General features: G+C 36.9%; 1 protein-coding gene across 1 annotated transcript; it reads right to left on the reverse strand.

Annotated features, from left to right (window-relative positions):
* Nucleotides 1-1326: 1326 nt before the first annotated feature.
* Nucleotides 1327-23801, reverse strand: DNA2 (DNA replication helicase/nuclease 2). The gene is made up of 21 exons (XM_075026850.1): nucleotides 23691-23801; nucleotides 22595-22774; nucleotides 21362-21545; nucleotides 19823-19968; nucleotides 18147-18272; nucleotides 17038-17257; nucleotides 16375-16492; nucleotides 15903-16068; nucleotides 14432-14626; nucleotides 13185-13415; nucleotides 12566-12682; nucleotides 12361-12470; nucleotides 11166-11275; nucleotides 9934-10158; nucleotides 8620-8813; nucleotides 8429-8518; nucleotides 8142-8334; nucleotides 4252-4341; nucleotides 3451-3633; nucleotides 3170-3318; nucleotides 1327-2547 (listed from the first exon to the last, which is right to left on the reverse strand). Exons 1-21 carry the CDS (start codon nucleotides 23699-23701, stop codon nucleotides 2493-2495), a joined length of 3093 nt encoding a protein of 1030 aa, XP_074882951.1. The 5' UTR covers nucleotides 23702-23801; the 3' UTR covers nucleotides 1327-2492.
* Nucleotides 23802-25172: the final 1371 nt, after the last annotated feature.

Raw genomic sequence — 25172 nt, forward strand, 5'->3', positions numbered from 1 at the left:
TTGAGGTCAGTACCTTAAAAAGCAGTATACTCAAAATAAAAGTTGGTCATTGAAAAAACAGATTTTTTTAATTTTTTTTTTTATTTTATTTTGAAAAACCCTGGAATTTGAATCTCACCAGAAAACCAAAAACCACTGCAGGGCCCGAGCTCCGAGGTATTGAACACGAAGCATTTCTGTCATACAGAAACGGGACTTCACTTTACCCTTACTGGACCCTAAGCACCACAATTTGCTTTGCTTAATAATTACTCTCAGTCATGCTCTTTCCTCTCCACTTCTTCAGAAAGGCTAACCAGCAAGCTGTAGAACAAAGAGGTGTGCTTCACCTCACCCAAATTCAGACTACACACATAACAGCACAGAGAAAAAGGATATCGTTACCTGGGGCCTGCAAGGAAGGAAAAGCAAAGGGCAAGGGCAGCACAGGGATAGAACACAGCCCATGGTGACAGGGCTGCTTCTTACATCCGTAATTCCCACCTCTTGAAAGGAAACACTTTAAACAGTCCTAATAGCCAGGCCCTGATGCTACTAGTCTGGCATAAAACAACTTTTTTTTTTTTTTTTTCAGAATCCCAGCAACACATAACACACTAAGGCAGTGCTCAACCTTCATCTCTACGTTTTCCAGCGGTATCAATGACTGTTTCTGCATTAGAAAGCTGTTTTAAAGGCAGCAAGTAGAAAAAGTGGTTCTTTTTACTTTTACAAGATATTCCTTTGATATATATATTCATTAGAATGCAAGAGCATTTTAGAGAATCACATCTCAATTTTGTTTGGGACTACCAGATCAAAACATTGTTTAAGGTGTAGATCTCTGCTCAATCTAATTTTTGCCATGCAACAAGAGAGGATGCATTTTAGAAGTAGATGAGGAAATACAGGATTATTCTAGTGCCTGTTTCTCATGCAACTTTGTGGAGGGATGGAAATACCTCTTATTTATTTATTAACTTTTTAACAGCATGCAGATCATTTCCTGGTTAAGCATAATTTGGTATAAGAAAATAGATAAGCTAAATCTTAAGACTTTTGTACACATAGATCCTAAACATAGAAACAAAACCACTTTTCTATACAAGGATATGTTATTCCAGAATCTGAAATTCTGACATCATTACTGTAATAAGAGTATATTTTACCCTATTTTTTGATCTTTTGAAAGAGCCAGAGCATATACACAGTTGATGAAGTGTCTATTTTCACCTGAAAAAGAAGATATCCTGTCAACTACTCAAATTATTTTTGTACTGTTCAAAATATTTATATTATATAAAGCAAAGTATTAACAAAGTATAAACAACTATAACAAAACCAGCATCAAATTTTTATTATTTCAAACATTACAAAAGTTAGGGACCAGTTTAAAAAAATGAGTGAAAATGCCCACGTTAGATATCTAGAAGTTTGCCTGCAACTATATGCACACAACTACTTGACATTGATCCACAAGAAAACAAATACTAATGATTTTGAAGAATGAAAAAAATTTATGTTTCCACCAGCAGTCTTGGAAAGAAGCTTCTCAGTAATAGTTTAGAGTATGAGGGAGTATAAAGAAACAACAACAGATCTGTCAAGTAAGGGATATTTTGTATCATACATATACTACCATCTTTACTAAAAATAGAACTTGAGCATGTAAACTTCTTAATCATCAAGCTGCATCTCTACTTTTGTTTCTTGGGAATTTTTTTTATTTTTTTAAGAAAAGACTACAGATCAGATAAACTGAAACTAGAGTTTTACTATGATCTTCAACTGGGCAGCATTTCACTTCAGATTTATCTGCTAAATACATTAGTTCATAAAAGGGAATTAAGTGAATCAACATCGCATTTCTCCCAGATGTACGCAAACTCAAGAGATTAGAAAAGTCATCAAGGGATCTTCATATGAGAGATTAGCCACATTATGTATATAAATATAAAAGACCTTAGTATTTAAAAAAACAGAAGCTAAAGAAGAACATGAGGCTTTGAAGAGAAAGAAGTTTTTCCTCTTTCTTTTCCAAACAGTACACAAGACAGCTTCTTAATTAAAATTCTAATAAATAGAATTACTGTATGTAAACTACATTTTAAAGTCTTTAAAACCAAACTGACCCCAGAGAACTATGACTCAATGCAGTATTAGTTTACTCCCTGCTCTTCCTCAAGTGCTTCCCCATTCACTTATTCAGATAACTGTTTATCAAGATAAAAATGAATCTAGAAGTAGCTATTCAGTATCTGAAGGAACAGAATACTTCATATTACTGGTTTGTTACAAGTAGGCTGGTACCAAAATGACCAGCTTATTAAAGAAATACGTGCTGTTACTTTACTGAAAGGAAACCTTTAAAATAATTGAATGTGATTTCTGTTTTGGTTTGATTCAGATTAAACAGTGCACATCAGCACTCATACCCCACTAACCAGTTATTTACATTAAGCAGCACCAGAATAAAATATACAAATGCCTGTAAAACTCTTTCATCTTCACAATCATAAAATGTTACACTTGTGGATACTTTCATGAGCCCCTGCTGGAAGACTGAAGATGTAGCAAGTTAAGGAAGCTTTTTGGTAACATACCACTTTCACAAAAACACAAAACCTGTTTGCATGTGTATTGGTGTTTGCAAAGAGAGCAGCTAACAAGGTCTTTCCTAATTAAATAGGAGATGGAAACAGCCATAGCTAGAGCAAACTCAGTACAATGCCAGAGAGAAAGAAAAAATAAGTCATCTGAAAGTTACATCATTTTCCATTCTAGCAACATTATTCACGAACCATTCTCTCACCAGATGTGTTTAAATGCATGGTACTTCTGAGGAAAACAGTGACAGTGAGATTAAGATCTCAAATAACTAGGAGGATAAAAAATACAAAAGCATTAAACATTAAAAATTCAGGCCTCGAAATTAAAATAAATTATGTCAAAGTTGACTTGCAAATCACCATGGACTTTTATTTCTACTTTTGAAGACACTGAACGTTCTACATCCATCCATTATCTTGATCTCAAGTATTTTTTTGGCATATATAATTGGCACATTTTTTACTGTGTTGCCAGTGTCACAAGTGGAACAAATAATTTAAGATCTTCCCAATCTTATCTCAAATCTCAAGTCGTCAATCTTGCCTTTCCCCTCTCACAAAACAGTGTGGAGAAAAAGGATATCATCGCCTCAGACTGCAAATAGCAGAGTAGCTTCTCTAAAGGAGGATAGCGGCACAGGGATGGAACACAGCCCACCATGATTAGTTTGTGTTTGGCTCTTGTGATAGCAACATTAAGACGTCGCCAGTCCTTCAGGAGGGTGCCAAGCTGTTAAAGAGACATAATTTGCTTTTATTTTTCCTACTTAAATTTCAGAATTCAAGGTAGGTAGATGCATTTTGAAAATGAGGTTTTTAACTATTAGAATTGACTGAAACAAAGTTAATACGACCAACTTACATTTTCATCATTACTGTTCCTAACAAAAGATATAATTATGATACTTTTGTCTCTTCCTTGGTATTTGTCTACTGTGTTGACTTCCACTCTGTTCTCCTTCAATTTTGCCATCAAATCAGTGATTGTTTTTAATTGATGTCTGTATGGTGATATAATGCCAATGTCTGAAGGCTTACAGCCAGCCTGAATGAAGAAGAAAGTAGAAAAGAATGGTCAGTGCAGTTAGCTTGGGATACTTGTTACTGTCAGAAGACCATCAAGGATATTTTTATTTTTTTTTTTTAAACAGTGATGCAAGGTATTGTGTCTACACTAAGTTACCAATGGAACTCTAGGTATAGCTGGTATTAACTAAAGAAAATAGAAGGTATTAGTTACTGCAAGCTCCCAAGGTTCATCTTAATCTAGCATAAAGATACCCTTGAAATCCTCATTTTTCTTTCTTTCTCAAACTGTGAGGTGAACATTCAGAACTCATAGTTCGTACTACTCCTGAAGTTGACTGGATGAAATAAGGAAGAAAGGCAAATCCTCTCCCCTCCCTCACAAGAAAGTCCTCGTCTCTTAAAAGAATTTGGCATCCAGCTTTTTTTGCATCCCAAATCCAACCAGGCAAGGGACAGGGAACTGAATGCAGACCTCAAGCTCCTGACTATACTGACATGTAGCTAACCTTTAATTTATCCTTAAGGTTATCCCTCAAAGAATATCCCAATACATACAGTAGCCATTACTATAGCAATGTAAAACTGATTAATTATAAAGCTGTCCCTCCGAACAATGTAATAAAGTAAAAGATACCTTAATAAATAAGGATGTGAGGAAGAGTACTAGTTTAGCTTCTGTCACATTACTTACACCACCTTTTTCTGCATGTTCTGGTGCTGGGACCTTAAAAAATATAAACGAAAAATAATTACTCTTGCTGTCTGCAATAGCATACTATATTCTGATCCCTAACTCACCATACATGTTTTTATAGTAACAGTTTTAATAAAAAAAGGCCAAATGCTAAGTTTTACAAAGAGCCTATATTGTAACCTCAAAACACTGCATTTACAAAACAAGTTGAAACAATCTGCTAAAATGAGTTTCTAGTACTAGCAAGTCATCTTAAGAAACTGTGCAAGCTTGATCATCTGACTTCACAGTTCACACAGTATACATCATATGAAAAAAATGGTAATTTCCCAGCCTGACAAGGTAAAAGAACAAACTATATTCTACATGGGACTTTTGTTTTAAGGCTTTCCATACAACAAAGCTTACAGTGAATTTTACCCATCCCCATAGCAGAAAGGATATTTTTTTTTTTTTAATGTTTGAAAGCCTATATTTAAAACTACAGGAAGAACTATCCAAAAATGGTAGTATTAAATTTAACTTCCAAATTAAAAAAAAAAAAAAAAAAAAATTTATTGAATTTACCATTTCTTAACTATTAAATCCCTTTCCCTGCATCATGTATGAATGATACTAGTAAGCCAGGAACAAGTTTGGAATGTAAACTCTTACCATTTTGGTATCACACTTTTATAATTTATTCTCTTTGCTTAGCTCTTGCCTTCTCTAAGGTTTAAGTAGTATCATTAGCAATGAACCTGTCCCTGATGTTATCCTTCTAGTAAACTGGCACGCAGCTACAAGTGGGGTCAAGTAGCAAACTGCTTTATTTAAAAACAGTCTAAAACTCAGCATACACTAAATCTGCCTCTGCTTTCCAGCTTTGAATTCCATTTACTACCTTATTCATTTAATGCCATTTTCTACTTTACCCATTCCACTATTTGCCTCTGTTACTAGTGTCATACATCAACTTTGTTTTCTTAGATGCCACTTTGTTCAGTTTTCCTTCTAAATTTTTATGACAGCATTACCACTTAAAATGGGAGGTGGTATAGTCTGACTTAAAGCAACACTCTCAGAATCATATTACAACTAGTTTTACTTCTCCAAACAACTACCCCAATATCATCCGAAAGGCTGAATTTGGAGATGGCTACATTTAACATGTGGGTAAAGTAATACATAGTTAATATTTGTAAGAGTATTTCAGGTAAGCAGTATCTGCTTGCTAGAGCAGTATCACTGCACATGTATAGAATCTGACAGTGTACAAATATGCATCAAAAGCTTCACAAGTCCAAGAACTCAACTGACTGGGTAGCTCACTAAGTGTAATCTATGTTCAATGCCTAGAACACTAAATGAACAAAAAAGTTAAGAGATTGACAAATGCATATGGGACACTGCAACTCTATATAGAGGTCTTCTTGAGGCACACACATATATACACATGTGTATATACACACACACATATATATATACATATATAAAAATACTAGGTTACTGCATCCACAAGTTTATTTTAGGATTCCAGCCACATGCAAAAAAAGTAGTCTGTATTGCGTTGCTTAAATAGGATACTACATACTTCAGCAAGAATCCAATTTTTCTGCAACATGTCCTCCAAGCTTCTTTTACCTGACATAGTATGTTTTCAGTATGTTGCATAGATTATAGAAGCAGAAGATATTTTCCTTCATATTAGAAGATTCCATTGCCTTTTCCAAAATGGCAGTTTCTCCATGGCTTGTGTCTCAATAGCTACACAGATTAGTACTTACTGTAAGCTAACTTGTTTTTACATTGCCATCATGTACTCAGTCTAACTGTTGTTATGACCTGACATATCACAACTGAATTAAGAGCTATACTGTTACAGCTGTGCTGTTTCTGTGGTTTTTTGTTTTTTAAATCCACTGTCCTGAAAACATCACACCTAAGAAGCCTCCAAACTTGCACGTGCTCAAGTTTCTTCAACCAGAAGAGCACTGTTTTAATGGCAGTTGGTTTCAATCCACACTAGCATTAGTATAGCCAAAAACTATACAAAAACTATTTTAGGGGAAAAAGTTCTAAAAGCTAGGTCATGCTTATGATAACACATGCTTACCTTTATACTTGTTATGTTTGCATAGTACACCAAAAAAAAAACCTAAACAAACAACAAAAACAACTTTGGCCTAGAATTACTCAGAAGACTGGCATTAAATCAAGGATATAATTTTTCAATGTTCAGACCCAAGCTGTCAGAGGAAGTGCAGACTGACACAGGGTTTGGCAGAAAAGGAACAAATAGATTTTCGATTACTATCACAAATATATCACATTATTAAACAAAAAACAATAGAGATTTTTTTAATTTTTTAAAAAGTTAGCATAATAAATGCAAGCTTCCTCATGGTGTCATGTGATAATTTTTTGTCTCCTTTCTCCCCTTTTGTATCCCCCCAAGTATGTCTCTTCAGAAGCTTTTCTTGGTTACACTACGAATAGTATACAGAGAAAAAAAAATCGTAAAGTCAAAGAAAACAAAATGCTGGTTTTGTTTGGTGGAGGGATTTGGGTTGGGTTTTGGTTTTTTCCTTTATGACTACCACAATACATGCAGTTTTGACAGGAAGTCCATAAAGAGATATGACATCATAGCCTAAAGTCTCAACAAAACCAGGAATATATTGGAAAGTGAAACTTTCCTGCAGGTTCTACAAACCAAACAGCTGTCATACTCAAGATGGGCTTTCTAGGGAAGAAAAAAATTAAAATGGAACAGAAACTCTAGCTTTCACATTACCAATTTGGTATGATTAACAGATAAACAATGTATCAGCCAGTTTCCTATTGGAACAAACCTCTACCCTGGCACCAACTCTCTATTTTTCTGTGAAAGGGACAGCAGCTATTGAGGAAAAGGTCCCCCCATTTAGTTTAGGCATTTTTACAAATTTCTCTAAGTCACTAAAAAGAAACACAGTGTTTCTTCTTAGATCATTCAAGAGATTCTATCAGAATTGTTATAAAAACAAAATGAATCATGTAGAATGCCCTGGAAAGCACAGAATGAGATTAGAGAGTTCTTTCCAGGGTCATCATAAAAGATCATCAGTTGATACAATTATTGGCAAAACACAGTATTAATAGGAATCAACATAAAACCTGGAAGGAAGATAGACTCAAACCTTCATAATCCATTCACTAACTACAGTGACAGCAAGTACTAGAGACCACAAATACATACTAATTATTAATATTTTTCCACATGCATTTAAACTCTTCCTCATTTTACGTAGAAGTCAGTTTCTTCGCACACTTCTTACCCACACTAGAGTTTTATTTTTCTGGCAAAAATTTGAGTCTCCATGAAAGGACATACCTAAACCAACTTACTCCTCCCTCACACTTCAGTGTATAGAACGTCTGCAATATTCAATGGAGAATTGCAATTATTCCTGCCACTGGCACACCGCTTAGACACCACTGACCCTCAGCTGCTGGAAATGAGGTCATTCTATGGTTGAAAGGGCATACGGTATGGCTACACACTTTGAGCTACACTGTGTACATGAGAACAAAGTTTATAGTACATTCAAAATTTTCTGAAATATTATCCAAATTAAACCTTTCAGCTGCTCTTAGCTGCAATGTTTCCAGCAGCAGTTGTACCAGCCCAATTAATCAGCTATACTAACAACATTTTTGCATGTTGCATATTCTACATGTAACTAGAAAACCATTTTTTAAAGTTACATATTTTACCCTACCTAAGCTGTATGAAGTTTTACGTATTGACTGTGTTGAGAACTTGCATCAGAAATACAATTTTGAAAGGAGAACATAACAAGCTTTACCTTTTCTGTATTCAGAAAACACACAGGTGTGTCTGGATCAAGTACTTCTTTCAACCATGTTTTTGAAGCATCTGCAAGCTCCAGTTTCAATTTTTTTAGGTTGGGCAAGTTAACAGTGGCATTTGACACCTTCTCTGAGCCACATTCCAGTTTGCCTTCATACACTAACATGTTACTCAGTGACATTATTTTACTACAGATTAAAAAAAAAAGGAGAAAAGGCATCAAATCTTGCAGTTTCAATCCCACATTAAAACCCCAATGTAATAAATAAAAGTTTAAGATACCTATTCATTCTGTATTGCACAGTTAATTGGACAACGGCATTTTGGTTTTGTTCCAACCTTTTAAATAAGCTTTCACTCATGCCAAGATCTCTGTTACAAAACAAAAAACCAAAAATATGTCAGTCAAAACATTGCAAGAGCTTTCCCAGAAATCACGTTGCTAATACCTGTTCAGCAGCATTTTATCTTACCTTGCTTCTGTATTGAGTACAAGCGGAGGCAGCTGCTGATGATCCCCTACCAGCACAAACCTTTTGGAGCAGAACAGGGGGCCCAGGCAGATGAGCTGGCTTATTTGGGAAGCTTCATCAACTATACAGAAATCAAACTGCTTCTGAACAAAGATGGGGTGATTTACTCCCATGCAAGACGTTGCTACCACTGGCTGAAAATTGAGACACGCTTTAAGAATAAGATACATCTTATATCCTTTAGCACTACGTTTTCCAGGTTAAAAGAAAAAATAGTATTTTGCATTAAACTAAACTAAAATGCAAAATAAAAGAAGTCAAATTATTAATCCTCAAAATCAAACCAGCACACCTTACTTACATATTGGCCTCACATAGTTCTGCATCGATTGCAAGTGACAAACAAAAAACAGTTTTTAGAGCAGAACGTAGCAAATAACTTGTTCCTGCCACGTGTTCAGAGTGATATCAGGCTCTATGCATATACAATTCATGCTGAAATGACTAATGTAGAAAAGTGCGTGTTTTGTTTTAGTTTTTTTTTTAATTCCAGAGGGAAGATAAAACAACAGCAGCACAGTTCTTCCCACCGCTGTGCTTCCACTGCAATCCAGAATGACTAAGATATGAAACATTAAGTCACTTCCCTTATAACTTCAGTCATTCCCCTGCAATGCTTATCAAGAAAAAAGTAAATGGCAGCTTTTGTAAAGTTGGCATTTACTCCAACTACCATGAAGCTTCATTTTTTTTCAACGAGTTTAATTTAAAGCTGCCACTGACTCAGTTTACCCAGCTCCCATTATGGTTTGCATTAATAGTCACACAGGCAGCAGTAATCTTTCAACCAAAAATTAGTGTTTGGCCAGCTCAGGTCCACAGCACACCACTTCCTCTTCCCCATCTGCTGATTGTACCAATGGCACAAGGAGCACAAGTGGGAGGGAAAAAGGGACAAACAGCAGCAATACGTGAATAAGGATAGAGGAGGTTGCAGCAGGTAATCACCACCACCCACACACACAAGATCACAGATAAAAGCACTGGAGTCTTTGGGACTTATTAATTACAATGATAATTTACTTTGTGTGGACATAAACAATGCTTTTCAACATTCAGACTGTTAATGTTGGTCATTATTGGCTATAAAGAAACTGAAGCAATGCAGAGATTGAGTATCTTTTCCAGCTCAGATTTCTTACAGCAGTAACACACCCTTGGGATAGGTTCCTTCTCCACATCATACAACCAACCAGAATACTACTGTAATTATTCTTCATAATTTGCAGGGCTAATAAAAAACACTTTTCTCACCTGACTGTTATAGACTTCTTCCAATTCTGTTACAGATTTAATTGATTTGGACCTGCAAATTTCTTCTTCTGTAAATTTCTGTATATCTGGATGAACCTTCTGAGCTCGCCCCAAGCGCAAGAAACCAACTTTGAATTTGGCTAGCTTTAGCAGGATATTGTCTACAGCAGTGTGTGTAAAACTAGTCAGAAGAACACTGAAGCCACAAGCAGAAAGAATTCTCACCTAATGAGTGGCAATGGGAAGGAAAAGAAAGTTATTAGCTCATATACTGCAATCAGCAATCTTACGTTTGACTAGGTAAAAAACACAAGAAGTTTTGAAGGGACCCACTAACAAGTATCGTTTCATTTATATCAGCCTTTCTGGCAAGGTCTGCCAGTTAGCTATTGTCAAAGCAATATGGGCAATAGACCTGATGGTTCTCATAAACAGCAGGCTTACTCTGCATGTTGCAAACAGTGAGAGTTAAGAACATCCATGCACACTCGCAAACTGCACTGAAGAGAAGGAGCTGCACTCTAAAGACCTGCACTTTAAGAAAAAGTCATGCAGCCCATTCCCACAAACACTGTTCTCCATGACAATTTAGCCACAACAGATTCAGTGGAATGAGCTGATCTGATAATAGCAGCAGCTGCTTGCTCTCCAGACTCCTCTTTCCCCATGAGTTGATGACAACTGGAAGCGAGATGACACTGCTATTTCAAGAAAACTCACTCAGCCCAGAGCCTGAATCCAGTATGCTCCTACAGTCCATTCCTGTCAAAAGAGAACCACCACCTAGAGGAAACGGCTAGCAGGCTGCTCATAGCTTCAGCACCATGGCTTGATACAATTTACAATGGACAAGTTACTGACTTCCCCAAGGAGTCTGGGTTTTGAGCTGTTTTTTTAGGATTTCAGGACTTGCTGACATTTGCAGCCAATGAATTTTAACATTAAAGTATCATATCACAGAAGTGATTAAATATCACACTTCAATCTCCTCCCTCCCACATATATTCCTACACAAGCAAAAGGGGAATCCTACTCCACAAAATTCATTTTCAGTTCTACAAAATATAAGTTCTTAGGTAAAAAGAAATGTATTTTCTTCTTTGAAGTTATGCAGATACCAGCAGACTAAGTCATGACAATTAATTTTGGACAGTATGCTTTATACACACTTTGTTTAATGCCATCCTCTAAATACCACAAAAAAATTTAAACATCAAGGTACACGATCTTACTAGAGCGCATATCGTAGTAGTTTTTCCTGTTCCAGGCATACCCACAATAAGCGTGTAGTCTTTTGAAAGTAGCACTTGTTTCATTGCCTGTTTCTGAGGCTTATTTAGACCTTTAAGAAGAAAAATAAAAATGAAATGTCTACACTTCATAATCATTGTAATAATTTCTGAAGTTAATAAAACAAAACTATAGTTTCCTTCTCCACTAAAGCCCTTAAAGAAAAGAATTGAGCAGAGTAATTCTGTACATTCTAATGAAGTAATGATATTAAACATAATACACAAGACATGTAGTACAGGGTCTCCACTACAGTCTGAGAAATAAATCACTGAAGACAGTTTTATTCCTAGACCTTTTGTGACTTTTTTCTAATATCCCAAATGACCACCTCCATATGATATTGTGTATAGGCATTTCTATTTTATCATACCCAATTTCACGTTCAAACATACAGCTTACAGCAAAGGGAAATGAGTTGCACATGTAGCATCATCTTGTTTAGAAGAAACATTACATCAGAGCTCTTTTTTCCCAGTCTGATGCAAATAAGCAGCACATTCCAGCTATTTGGACTGGGCAAAGCTCAAGCAAAAAAATAAGTCTTCAGACTGAGGTTTTATAAAAAGGTCTATTTGCTCTAAGAGAATCCAGCTGAATTTCTGTTTTTACAGACAGCTCTGTCAGAGAACAAATATTTTCACTAAATGAGACACTGACACACACCTAAACAAATTTTGGTTTTAAGAAAAAAATGGCAAAAAAAGGTGCCACAAAGCATCGCACACTACAGAGCAGCCAGAATGTCAGCAAAAGTGATTATACAAGTGAATGCTTACACCAAAGCCCTCTTTCCACTCCCTCAAAGTCTGCTTCCTCTATCCCAAGAGCCTTCCCTGTTCCTTCCTTTTGTAAAGGTTAGAGAGGTAATGATAGGCACTCTGAAACTGCAAGCTGCAGCAACTAACAAAAATAAAATAAAGTTGTAAACAAATATCTGGTCAGGTCTTCCAACTAACTTAAGACTAAGTTAATCACAGGAAGATATGCAAGGTTAGAACTTGTTTTTAATTTTTAAGAAGAAAACCATCACTGGACCCCAAAGTAGTAAAAAAACTCTTATATTTTGTGTGATAAATGCTTTGGCTATAGAGATGTACTACTAAACAGAGGATTTTGGGGAAAGCCTCTCTGTACCCTTTAAAATATTTGCAACGGTTTCCTTTGCTTCTGGAGGAAGGACAGAGCTCAAATGCTGAATAAAATGTGGTTTGTGGAAGTCAATTATCAAGTTGCGGAGTCTTTCACTGTGGATTAAAAAAAAAAAAAACACGAAGAGTTACCAGCTGAGAAACTTTATCTGAAAATATTGAAAGTGTGAAATTAATTTAATTTTTCATACCTGACTGGGGAATCTTTCATCAATTTCGAAAGGTTTTCAAAAGGGACTCCTATACCAACATCTCCTTCTTCGTGATCCAACCTAAATATGGTGTTCTTGGGGAGCTTTGACAAATTCCTGAAGGATGACAGTAACGTGGACAAAATAATCCTGTTTACAAGCAGTATGTTGATGATTAAAGACTTATTACTAAGTGTTAAGTGATATCTTCCAGAGGTCCCAGAGTAAAGCAACAGCTAGAAGAAACATACTATTAACTGATCTAAATAAAACATGATCAAAGCCCAATTTAAAGACAATATCGTCTGAATAATGAAAGTTACTATTAACACAGTAATCACTGTATCCATATAGTCTCATGTTGGAGAGTAGTATAGTCTCAAGTAAATGGAGTTTGCAAGCATGCTTTCATTCAAACAATGTAGTTAAATAGACAGGCATACATGCTGACCAAGTATTGATATTTTTAACCAAGGTAAGAGAATTTCTGAAGGGTACTTCCCCACGCCCAATAAGAAGAGTCAGAACACATCAGAGCTTTTTGGACACATAAAAGTACCCTTCCTGAAGCCAGTATCATAGTGTCTTCAAACAGATATTTTTCCATTTGTTCTATTACCTGCCCAACAAACAGGAGACTTTTGTCACACTGACTTCTCTAACATAGCCAGTAGCCAAACCAAGTAAACCGTTTTCCTGTCCACTCACAACCACTCGATCACCAACCAACAGGTTTGTTCTAGGTATGGCACCATTTCTACGTTGGAAGAAATGTAGATACTGTCCGTCGGAAATTTCCTGCACTTCATTAACTCTGATCAGGTTTCCAACACAATCCCCAGCCTTCTCTCTGAAGATATTATAAAAAGAAATATATTTTAATATAGTATTTCTCTTACAGAGAGGATCTTAAAAAAAACAAACAAATAAACAAAACCCCAACCCACAAGTAAAAAAACTATACCACCCACAACCAACCACCAAAACCAATATACAAAAAAAAAAAAAAACAAAACACAAACAAATCCCCAAAGCAACAAAAATACCAACAACCCAAACACACACAACAAGAACGAGGAAGATTAAACAGTCACTTTACAATAGCTACTTTGACCAGAAAAGGATTGTAAAAATATGAAGAACCCTTGTACTTGTTCTAAGAGCAGACTCTAACATTTAGCCTACAGTCATCTATAACTTCCTGTTAAAAACCAAATACTGATCAGATGACTGGATCCACTTCAGTAATATGTTCCATATTTGCTTATGGAGTTGCTTGTTTCACTTAAAACAACTCAGCTACATTACATTTCTACAGATGCCTTGAAATAGGCCTACAAACCACCCATTATTTTTTCCACAGCTGCTGGACTAGGTGATGTATAATAACATGCTACTTCAGGCAACAAGAGCTCTTAGTCTGCTTTTATCCACATTCATAGCCACGCCTAGGAGTATGGTCCAAAACGCATCATTGTTTGTCAAGTAAACCCTCAGGAAACCAGCGCAATGAGCTGGGATCACAGTCAGCACCCAGCCTCAGCCCCCAGAGACACAAACAAAACAGAATTACACCACTTCTGCTACTGAAGACTGAGGCTGCAGTTTGCTGCTTCCTATGTGTGACTTAACAACAACAAAAAACCCCACATATCATATTGCAAATACATAAACAGTAAATTAGGCTAATGTCTCCATTAGGTCACATCTCACAAAAATCTACCTATGCAAATAGCATATTTGACGATTTCTACAAGCACTAGAAAACACCTAGTTATCCTTGTAGTGAAAACACAAGTTGACAATGCCTCATTTCCAGTTACTGAAGGGAGCATCGTTTGTACCAGGTTAGAAATTACACCTTACCTTTCCGAAGAAGGCATCATCCATATATCTTTATATCCCTTTTTACCCTCTCCACTTTGCAGCTCCAAGGTTAACATTAGGTACCACAGGCTGAAATACTCCAAGTGGGAAGGTTTCAGGTGCTGGGTCCCTCTTTCAATAATGGGTACCATAGCAGGAGAAAGAGACACACCAGCCATCTTTTGTTCTACAGCTCTAGTAGAACCAAACACAGGAAACAGTCAACTTGTATCTTTTTATCTTGCAAGTCTATATGTACATAATGCCAATCTAAATATATACTGTAAGATACCAGGTAGATTAATCTATCATCACTGAAGTAAAGTTGAATCTGTATCCTTTGTTCATATGAACAATCTCATATTAATAACTTTACATCATCTCTGATTCTGAATTATTAAGGACAAATAAGTTAGTCAAAGACCAATTAAAGACATTTCAAAGATGGTACTGTATACATTTAGATAGTTGATCTTTTGTTCCTTTTTTTGTAACATATGAATACTACACTGAGATTTAGCTAAGCAAAGTGGATTTAATAGTTAATGCACAAGCAGACTTCAAGTCAATTTATCTCAAAACTAAACATCAATACACATTAAACCTAATCACATATACAAAATGCAACCAAAGAGAAAATGTAATTCAGAAGCGAGTAGCTACCCAGTTAGTAATAATCCTGTTGATGTAACAACTGAATATTAGAAGTAGTATTTCATAAAAACTAGTTTACAAAAACATATCATGTACGCCCACAAAGCTAGCTCCCTCAACATACAATTTTACCCCTACAATTTTAAAAGCAATCAGGCATTATATTTACACAAGATCACCCCAAAAGCTCTCCTGTTTTAACATCTCATTTGATCTCTTCAGTATACAATTTTGGTTCTGGTTTTTGTGCAGCATAAAGACAAGACTAAAACTTATAGCAGTTTTTAAAACAATTCAATAACTTCATGTGAAAATTTATCAAATATTTGCTCATGACTTCTCTTTAACAGGAGATACAATAACACTTTGGCAGAGTAGTATCAATGTATCACCACTTCTGTGACACCCTACAGGGAAACAATCTTCTACAGAGTCAAAGTGAAAAGAGTTGTTGTCCAGCCATAATTCAGCCTCAAGACTGCCCATTTCAAAGAGTTGCAAGCATATAGCTTTTTAAAAATAATAATTATTATTAACTTAGATATAACAGAACTATGTTATTGTCATCAAATATTTTGTTGAGACTTATCTCAGATTTTGTCTTGCAGAAAGCGTACCTGAGCAAACACATTAAGTCTCTGCAAGATCAGGGACTAGCGCTACAAAAATTGCAGTGAGGACTATGGAACATTCTTTTAGGGTGCATGAGTCCTCAATAAAGAAATAAGAAACTGTCAGCCACAAAAATGAAATCACAGTATCAAAAGCTACAATTATTCAAGCTTATTTAAAAAACACAAGTCACACTTCTTTTTACCTGCTGTATAGAAAGCAATTGTGTATTTGGGAGCAATATTTACAGGCTTGACTGTCATCAATTACAGGCGGCAAAGCAGCAAGCTGTGAATGCTGTCTTTCCACAGCAGATTTATGTGTACTATGTGTTAAGTAGAAGGCCACGTGGTTTCTTAACTTCATTAATTCTGTCAATAAAAGAACAAACTAAGCTGATGGTTTTGGGTTTGTTTGTAACAATACCTAACTCAAAAGTAACTAGCCATCAACTTTTTAGTGAGCTAAGAAGTGAGTATTCATATAGCAAAGTCCTATTGGAGTATTAATAAAACAATTAAGTTTTTAACATAAGCTTATTAGAATTAGTAATGTTATAACAAGTGATACATCCCTAAGTACAGATACGTTCATGACAGTAAACCTTACAATTATTACTAAAATGTTTCATTTTAATTAAGATAATTACAGTTCCTGGGGAAAGGGAACAACTTTACCTCTTCGGTCCATGCGAGCTCCAGAAACAGGGTACATAGTACCGGTTTTAAGATAAAGAAGAAATCCAGCTTCAGGATCTACTCTCCGTTCTAAATTCAACAGTGTATACAGAATAACCTGCAAGCATTATATATAAGCATATTACAACATATTAAAAACAAAATACATTATAAGCTGTATTTAGTTTTTCCATAATTTATATGGTTAAGCAGCCACTACTATCACAAGTAATCTAGAAGCCATAAGTAGTAAGCACCTGACCGAGGATTTCAACTAAAAGGCACCTTCCTTAACAAAAGCTTGTAAAAAGGCTACTACCTTTAGATCAGGCCAGCTATCTGGAAAGATTTACAACACTAATTCCTGAAGCAGTTTGCCTCAACCTAATACTTGAATGTAGTAAGGAGAGACTAGAGAACAGATATGTCAGGATAAAAACTATAAGTGTGTTTGAAAGTGGTAAATGTATATAATTCTCATTCCTTGGTTCACTTTTATTTTATATCAGCAGCTTTGGGCACGCCAGGATCAGCCATCCATAAATCTAGATTATACCACATACAAAGTGTTTCACATTCATAAGAAAAAATAGGTCATCTAATAAAATAAAAAAAAAGTATACATAGCCACTGATAGTGAAATTAGACATTTGGGTTTTGTACCTGACTTCTGTGCTCTATGGAATTAGATTCCTTGCCAGACTTGAGCTCTAATGGCATTATCCTAGACTGTACTCCAGACTGGCGATGGATTTTCACCCTGGCTGTAACATCAATCTTTCCCTTCAACCCAAACCTGGGAGACCAGATATTCTCTTCAATGTCTAAGATATCCACAATCTCTACCTTAGAAGAGAAATCTTCTGGTTTTTCACTACTTGACCTAGGAAGAAAATTAAGTTAGAAGTTAACAAATTCCCTTAATTATTAATATTTAAATATTAAAATGTGTTGTCATTAAATATTTAATATTTTTGCATTATAGGCACTCTTTAAGCACTAACTTTATTTCTCAAGTGCATCAAGTCTTACTCAAACTATCTTCCCATTAACAGAGAAAGCATCTTATAAGAAAGTTACTTTAAATTGCACATTGGCATGTGGTTTTGCTATTCACCTAAATGTCAATGTTAAAAAAGAATCTTAAACTGTTTTTAATAGTTTTTGGTCTTTTCTGAATAACCACACTCTAAAACACTTTGTTTCTTCAAAAAGTTTAATGATACACACTGGAAAGTAGCATATAGATTTTACTCAGGCTTGCCATTTCACTGCAACTTTAACACCCTATGGCTATTACAATTAACAGCAAGAAGCCACAGACAAGAAGAACGCAGCAGCAGTTGAGTAAAATCACCATTTCACTGATGAACTGTTATCTCAGTGAAGAATTACATTTGATTAATAAATAGTTTCACATTCTGATTTGTAGTCTTGCACATATTTACAGTAATTTCTGGCTTAGTCAGTAGATCAAAGATGCTTGCTTTTCTAATTACTAAAATTTCTACTTTGTACTACACTGTTTACAAGGATTTTAAGACCAATAACATTTTTATGTCCATTCACCCTCAAGTCTTAATGTCTTCTCCAGTACTCACAATGGAGGCTAAACATGCAGCTCTCAAGATTAGCTATTTTGGCAGTGAGGCCATGAATTAGCTCCATATCACTGAACAGATTTGCATAAAACTGTTGTTCTAAAAATTAGAAGTGCACCAAACAAGATACACAATATAGAAAGGTTTTAGCTTTCAATTCTGGCTTCTTACAGTTTTAGTTGCATTTTATTTTGGTTAGCTGGATTGTGCATGAAGTCTTCCACCCATTTAAAAAACGATGGCAAATATTCTTCCACTTCCTGCATTACTTCTGCTTGTTTCACATTTAAGTGATACCTAAAAAATAAAGCCATGCACTTTCAGGAGACAGAAATATTAGATTTGCTGCTGGTACTAACACGATTTTGCCTCAAGTAGCAACAACATTAATGGAAATAACTGTCAAGTTTTAATAAACTTCTATAAATTGTAGATACTGACAGATTCATTAAGGTTCAACTCAATTGATTAATTCATAAAACTATAACTGAACATCCGTTATAAGAGAAGGAATACACTATATTCATTTCTGATGTAGTTTTTGAAACAACGGGTGTAGCACAATGGAAGTATCAGCACTGTAGATGTGACGAAACAAAACTAATGGTTAGACTGCAAGAAAGGAGCACCAGAGTCATGAATTTTAAAATGGCTGTTCCTATGCTCGACATAAAATTGAAAATGTTAAAAAGAAATTAAAAAGACTATTTGCTTTTTGTCTGAATACATTGATCTGCTACCTGTTCTTCACATACATTTTGGCAGGCTTGAGACCATTTTGATTAGAAAGGAATCATGATCCTCTGCAGTTGCTACAGTTACAAATACACCAGAAAGCAGAAGTCTTATTAAACAGAACCTAATCGTGTGGCATTAGATAATTCAGTGCTGACATTCACTGCCAATAATGCCATTATTCTACAGCAACAGAGAAATACAAGTGGGTTTTGCACAAAAAGGTTCATACAAGTGCAGATGATCACAGCCAGCAGACTTATGTAATTTATCTTTCAATCCCAACAAATACTAGCCTACATATGCAAAGAGGAATTGCAAATCAACAGTTTCAAACAGAGAGGCCCAGAGCGACACAAAAGCCTTTAGGTCATCTTAGCAGTCACAATTCAAAACATCTACCTTCATAACAGAACTAGAGTAATAAATCTTGTTACAATTTTAACTTCCAACTCATCTGGGGTTAATGGATACTGACGTTGCCCAACATACAATTTGTAATATTCTAGATAAAATAATTGTTTTACGTGACTTGAATTAGATTTTAATCAAGTCTGCAGTAAAATCTTAAAAGTGACTGCCATTTATCTTGCCATTTTCTGATGGAAATATGAAGACCATTTATTTGGCTAGTATTTCTATCAGATTTGCCCTCTAACAACTGAGCCATAAAGTAAACCGATAAACAATATGAAAATATCAGACATCTCAATCCTTGGTCAGTCACAAGTTTCTAGTTCATCTCCTGAGGATCAAAATTAATTATGCTCATCACATTTAACTCAGCATTGGAGATGCCTGGGAATCTAATGTTATAGGCACAAACACTCCAACCTGCTTGGCCTGAAAGAAAAAAAAGCCCCACACATACAGTTACTCTAGAAGCCTAGTTCAGATCTATAGAAGTAGCTCAGCAGGGAAGGCAAATTAAATTACATCATGAAACAAGGAATTATCTTACTAAAAGATACCCAAGTTTCATTAAGTAAGGTCATTTTGCAGAATATTCTCCCGATACTAGCACTACATTTTTTGAATTAGAACTTTATCTACTAGTTCAAGTGTTCCTACCTTGTCTTTCAAACATAAAAGACACCTGCAATGCTACTTACATTTCTTTGAGATACTTTTGTCCATACACAATTTTATTTGCTAGTTCTTCTACTTTTTCTCGTGCCAAGTTATTCATTACAGATTGCTGGAAAATTTCATGAAGAATTGTACCAATGAGTGTTTGGCGCGAACCAGAATCTGAGCCCTGCAACAGATATTACATAACACATTATATATATACATGAAGATTTACGCCCACTTCATGCCAACTTTTCTATAAAATTTCTGGGTTTTATTTGCTGCACATGATGGACCGCACTTATTTAATTGCAAGTTTATTAGAGCTTTCACCTCACTAATTAATATTTATCCAAACCTGACTGTGAAAACAGCCAAATTGAAATGTGTCCCTCCTATTGCTTTATCTCTCATTTTTAGCCCAACCCTGATAATGTTAGGATACAATCCCTAAGTGATTGACAGGTGAGAAACAAAGGCACAGATTAAAATTCATTTTGAGCAAGTTTTGCCTGTGGGCAGTATTAATAGCAGTATTTCCTAATGCAAATACTTTCCTTTACAATCTTACAGATATTATTTTTTGCATGAAGCAGTTTCCTGTGTGTTACCAACTCACACAAAATTATTCCAAGTATCACCAAAATAGCTCAGAAAGCCATCTAACCATCACCAGGACTGGGGTCTGTAGACTCATAAGAATTGAAAGTGGTAGTAAGTTATGACTGACTCCTGCATCAGTCACCACCAAACAACTAGAAATCTAATCACCATGGTTTAAGCACTTACTGGTATCTTTCACAGACTTGGCACTTGTGGGTTGCATTCACAACTGGTGGATGGTGTATTCCAGAGTCAGGACCCTCTGCATTGTCCCTTTTAAACAATTAGTTTATTCCCATTACTCCTCTAATGAAGGGCTAATACCATTTCACAGTCTTAATCTCCTGTACTTAACCTTCCTATTTCCGTCACAGGCTCCCAGCTACCCTGTTTACCACTCCATTATGATTGCCTTGCCCATTTGGATTTATACTCCTATCACATCTGGAAGTTTTACTCAACTGAAACTGGCAGCTGTCGCTTCTCTGCCATCCATGTATCGGCAAAGACACTACCACAAGACACTTTTCCTCTTTCCAAGTTCCAGCAGCTGGATTCAGATTCCAGAGTTAGCCCACACCATTTCTTAACTGAATTGGCTGATTTTTTCAGAGGCTTTTAACTTGGCCAAGTGTGGTTATCTTTTCATATGGTCGACAAGAGACATATCCCTCACAAAGGATTCAAATCCACACAAAATGTGACAAGAGATTATCAAAAAAGTTGCCAGAATTTTTCTTTGTCCCATTAGCTATATTAAGAATACAGGATTATTTCAGCCACAATTCTAAAAAGAACACAAGAAGTTCAACCAGAGACAGACAGTTTCCACTCTAAATTATTCTGTATTGTAAACATTATGAACAGCTAATAATGACACTTTGCAATACAGCATCTCAGCCAGTTTTAACATTGAGCTAAACCACCAGTCTCAAAATACCAATAACCCATTAATACACTTGATGCTCTACACTTACCCTAAACCTTTCACTCAGTAGTGCTCTTCTCATACATCGAATACTATTTGATATCGTAGTACCAGAAAGCAGCAGATCTGGGTAAAGTACCAGGTATCCAGACTGTTCATTTATGACCCAAGTACCGGAGCTACACTCCCCTTCTAAGTGAATGATGTCTCCTGGAACAACGGGAACAGACTCCCTATAATGTAACACATTTGAAGAACCATTTGCAAGCTATGGACACAACATATCAGAAATTATACATTAATATATCAGATTCAACATACTTTGAAACAGGAGGTTATTGTGATTCTTTAAGAAGTTGACCTGAATAAATTCTGAAAGTGAATAAAGGAATTTTTACTAACAAAACTTCGAGAGTTTTTAGTACTGGATCATGTATCTGGACAGCCTGAATGTAGGGAAATCCTGTTGACTTCAAGTCATTCCAGATCCATGTATTGAGCCATTTCAGTATCATTATGTTTTATATTGGCATACTACTTTTTCATTACATGAGATCTACTTTCTTACTTCACAGTTCTACTTGTTTCAGAAGCTCCGCAAAATCTAAAAATATTTTTATTGATTTAGAAGTTTCAGGGTTCAAGATACTTTATATTTTTTCCTTCAAGAAATGGGAGTCTTATATTTTTCTCCCATCTTTCAGGCTTGCATGTAAAATGAAAAGCAAAGCCAAATAGCATATGCACGCCCATGTGTTTCAAAAGACTAAGCTAGTCTTTTCTTCTGTAACACTCCATTCAATGCACAAACACCTAGATTAGAATACTATCCATACTTGAAAAAACTTGCAGTAGAGCTCAAGCTAAGGTGATTTTAACAGACTGTATAAAACCTCACGTTTTACAGACATAGGTTTGTACACTTATATGTACATATATGAGGGTACATCACTTAGAAGAACACTTCTAATTGTTGCAAGACAACACTTAAACAAAATAGCCTTCTTTGAGTTTACTATCTTGCTGTTTGTTAGCACAAAGACAAATTAAAACTTTAAGGTAGCAATATCCCCTCAACACAAGTTACATGACATCAGTTCTCTCAAGATGAATATCCATTACACTAGTATACTGATAATATTACATTAGATAAAGGTTATTTCAGTATTTTGTATCACTTTTAAGACAGTAAAACTCATCTCAAAGGCAACACAAAGAAAATTGACTTAATAAACCAGTATTTCATCCTCTTTTCAGACATCTACATTTCTGTATGGATTACCAGCCATTCCTAAGAATGCACAGCTCTTTATCTTCCAGTGACTGAGATGCTGTAATCGTCAAGTGTTTCTCAGGGTCACTTCCATTTCTCTGTATTACACTGACTTCCAACACACGGTATCTGTTGTTCAACCCATGCCTAAGCATTGTGTCAGGGGAGTCAGTCACTTTCTTCTGAAAACTGAAGTAACAATTCATTAATGCAAAGACATGACACTATTTGAAAAGCAAACAGCCAACCCATATACAAGAAGAGGGAAAGCTTCGAGTATAAACCCAGCTTTAACCCTCTTCAATTTTTATATACATTTAGTGTGGTTTTTCAGTTCTAGACAGGTAGAGTGTAGGAAATCTCTCTGGTAATGTTTCCACATTCCAATGTCTCTTTGGACGACAGGGATGAAAAACAAGGATTTGGACATACAAGACATAAGCAAAGACACATAAATATTAAGTAAGTTGCTATTTATTGCAGCTAGTGCTTTCTTTTGGTGCTCATACAGTTGTACTCATTTAGAAGTTATTCTAACTGTTCTGCAACCCTGTACATGTGAGAAAGCTTGTATCTCTTTGAGCTCTGTAAAGCACCTAAGAATTCCCACAATCGCCCAAGTGCATCAAACCAAGAACTAACTTCCCTCCCCGCCTTAACCTCAACATCAAGGTAACTAGAAAACTAATATTCAAGGTTCAGTTTTCACCTCGGCAATGGCCAAAATTTCAGACAGAGCAGTCAGGCCAGTCACTCTCCTGACACCGAACGATGCCTGCTAGAACTCCAGGGCGCAGGCACCTACAGAGCCCACACCGGACGCCGTAGCCCGCCCTGCCCAAATACCAGTTCCTCGCTAAGCAGCGGCCGGTTCCTCTCACCGATCGTTCCGGGCAGTCCCGAGCGCTTCCCTACCTCTCCCCCGTCCCCGCTCCGGCGGCCCTCAGGACTCCTTCCCGCCTTCCCGCAGCCGGGGGAGGATGAGAGAGGGACGCGAGGCGCGGGAGCGGACGCTCCACACAACCCACGCGCCCCGCTTTAAATTTCAAACCCCCCGCGCTCGCGGCCGTCACCGCCCACCCGCTCTTGCCCACTCGGCCGCTACCTCTCCGCCATGAGCAGGTCCTCTGCCGCGCACAGCTCGCTCTCGCTCCCCCTCCCCTCAAGCTCCACGGCCCAGCCCGCGCCCCTACTCGGACGCGAACCGCCGGGTGAAGGCGGCTCGCCTCAGCCCCGCGCCCCACAAGTCGGCTCCATCCCGCCAAGGCGCAGGCGCAGTACAGCCGCATTCCCTCGGCCGCCTCCGGGAAAGCCCCGCCCCTCGTCCCTCCCAGCTCGGCCACTGGCGGGGAGAGAGCTAGCGCAGCCAATGGGAGGTGCCGGGAGGGCGGTTCTCCGGTGGGGCGCGCGCTTTCCGTGGGCGGGCAGGGGCGTTGAAGGCGCGAAGTGGCGCGCGCGCCGTGAGAGAACCTAACGGTCGGTCTCCTGTGGCGGTCACCGCTGGGCTGGAGAGGGTCGTCCTCAGCCCTACCTGTCGTTTATTTCCACACAGTCAATTGCTGTTACAACCGCCGCCCCTCCTCTGATACCTGTGCAGCAGCGTGAGGTAAAATTAGATGTGCCTTTCGCTCCCAACTGCTTATGGGTGAATCCCTGCCTGAGAGTCGAACTTTTTCTCTGACGAGAACTTGTTACATTCAGTGCTGTTCACTGACCAAGAGAGGCTTTCTGAGGTGATACAGAAGTTTCAGATACACAGATTTCCTTTCTCTGCCTTCCCCCCCCCCCCCCCACAAACCCACTACTTCAGCAAAGCATTCTGGATCTGAGACCATTACTTCTAGCAAAGATTGAAGGACACAGGTATTACATCTATTCTTAATATATCAGTATGACTGTGCTGTAGTTTCAATGTCAGGGAAATGATGTATTAAGAGTTTGGTCTTGTATCTCTTTAATGTAGCCAAACATTGGGAAACGGTACGAGGCTCTAGTCCTGAAAAGACAACAGTTTTGGCCAATGGTTAGACATCCCAACAGAAGGATCAAAGCTTGAATTTTGAAAGGTGAGAACATACTTAAATTAGCCCCTTTAGTTTTCTTTGGGATAGTCCTGAAATACATGCAGTAAACTTCATCAATGTCACTTTCCATTGCAGAACCCCTAATATAAGCTTACTTGTAATTTATTAGTTATTTGTCAATACTATTAAACGCAATCATCTAATTTGGTATGGTATTAAAGAGATTACATAAATACTTTTACTTTGTACACTTGATAATCTCATGTCCTGTAGTCTCTTTCATGTTGCCTATATACCTCATGTGCTAAAAAAGAAGTATCCTAACAGAATATGGTTATAAAAGTACAAAACATGCTTTAAATATTTTTTTGATGTTAGCTAAAATCCAGGCTGTCTGGGGAATCTCTACAGAGTCTGTGAAATCCAGAAAAATACCAAACCTTACTTTGGTACCAAAAGCTGCACTAAAGTGTTTAGACTATGGCTCTTTTAATTCTTTCCGGCATTAGTGGCTAAGAAAAATGTTCCTACAATTTTAAGATACATCAGCATTCCCCATCAAG

Source organism: Buteo buteo, chromosome 4 (assembly GCF_964188355.1).
Source record: "Buteo buteo chromosome 4, bButBut1.hap1.1, whole genome shotgun sequence".
NCBI classification, from domain to species: Eukaryota; Metazoa; Chordata; class Aves; order Accipitriformes; family Accipitridae; genus Buteo; species Buteo buteo.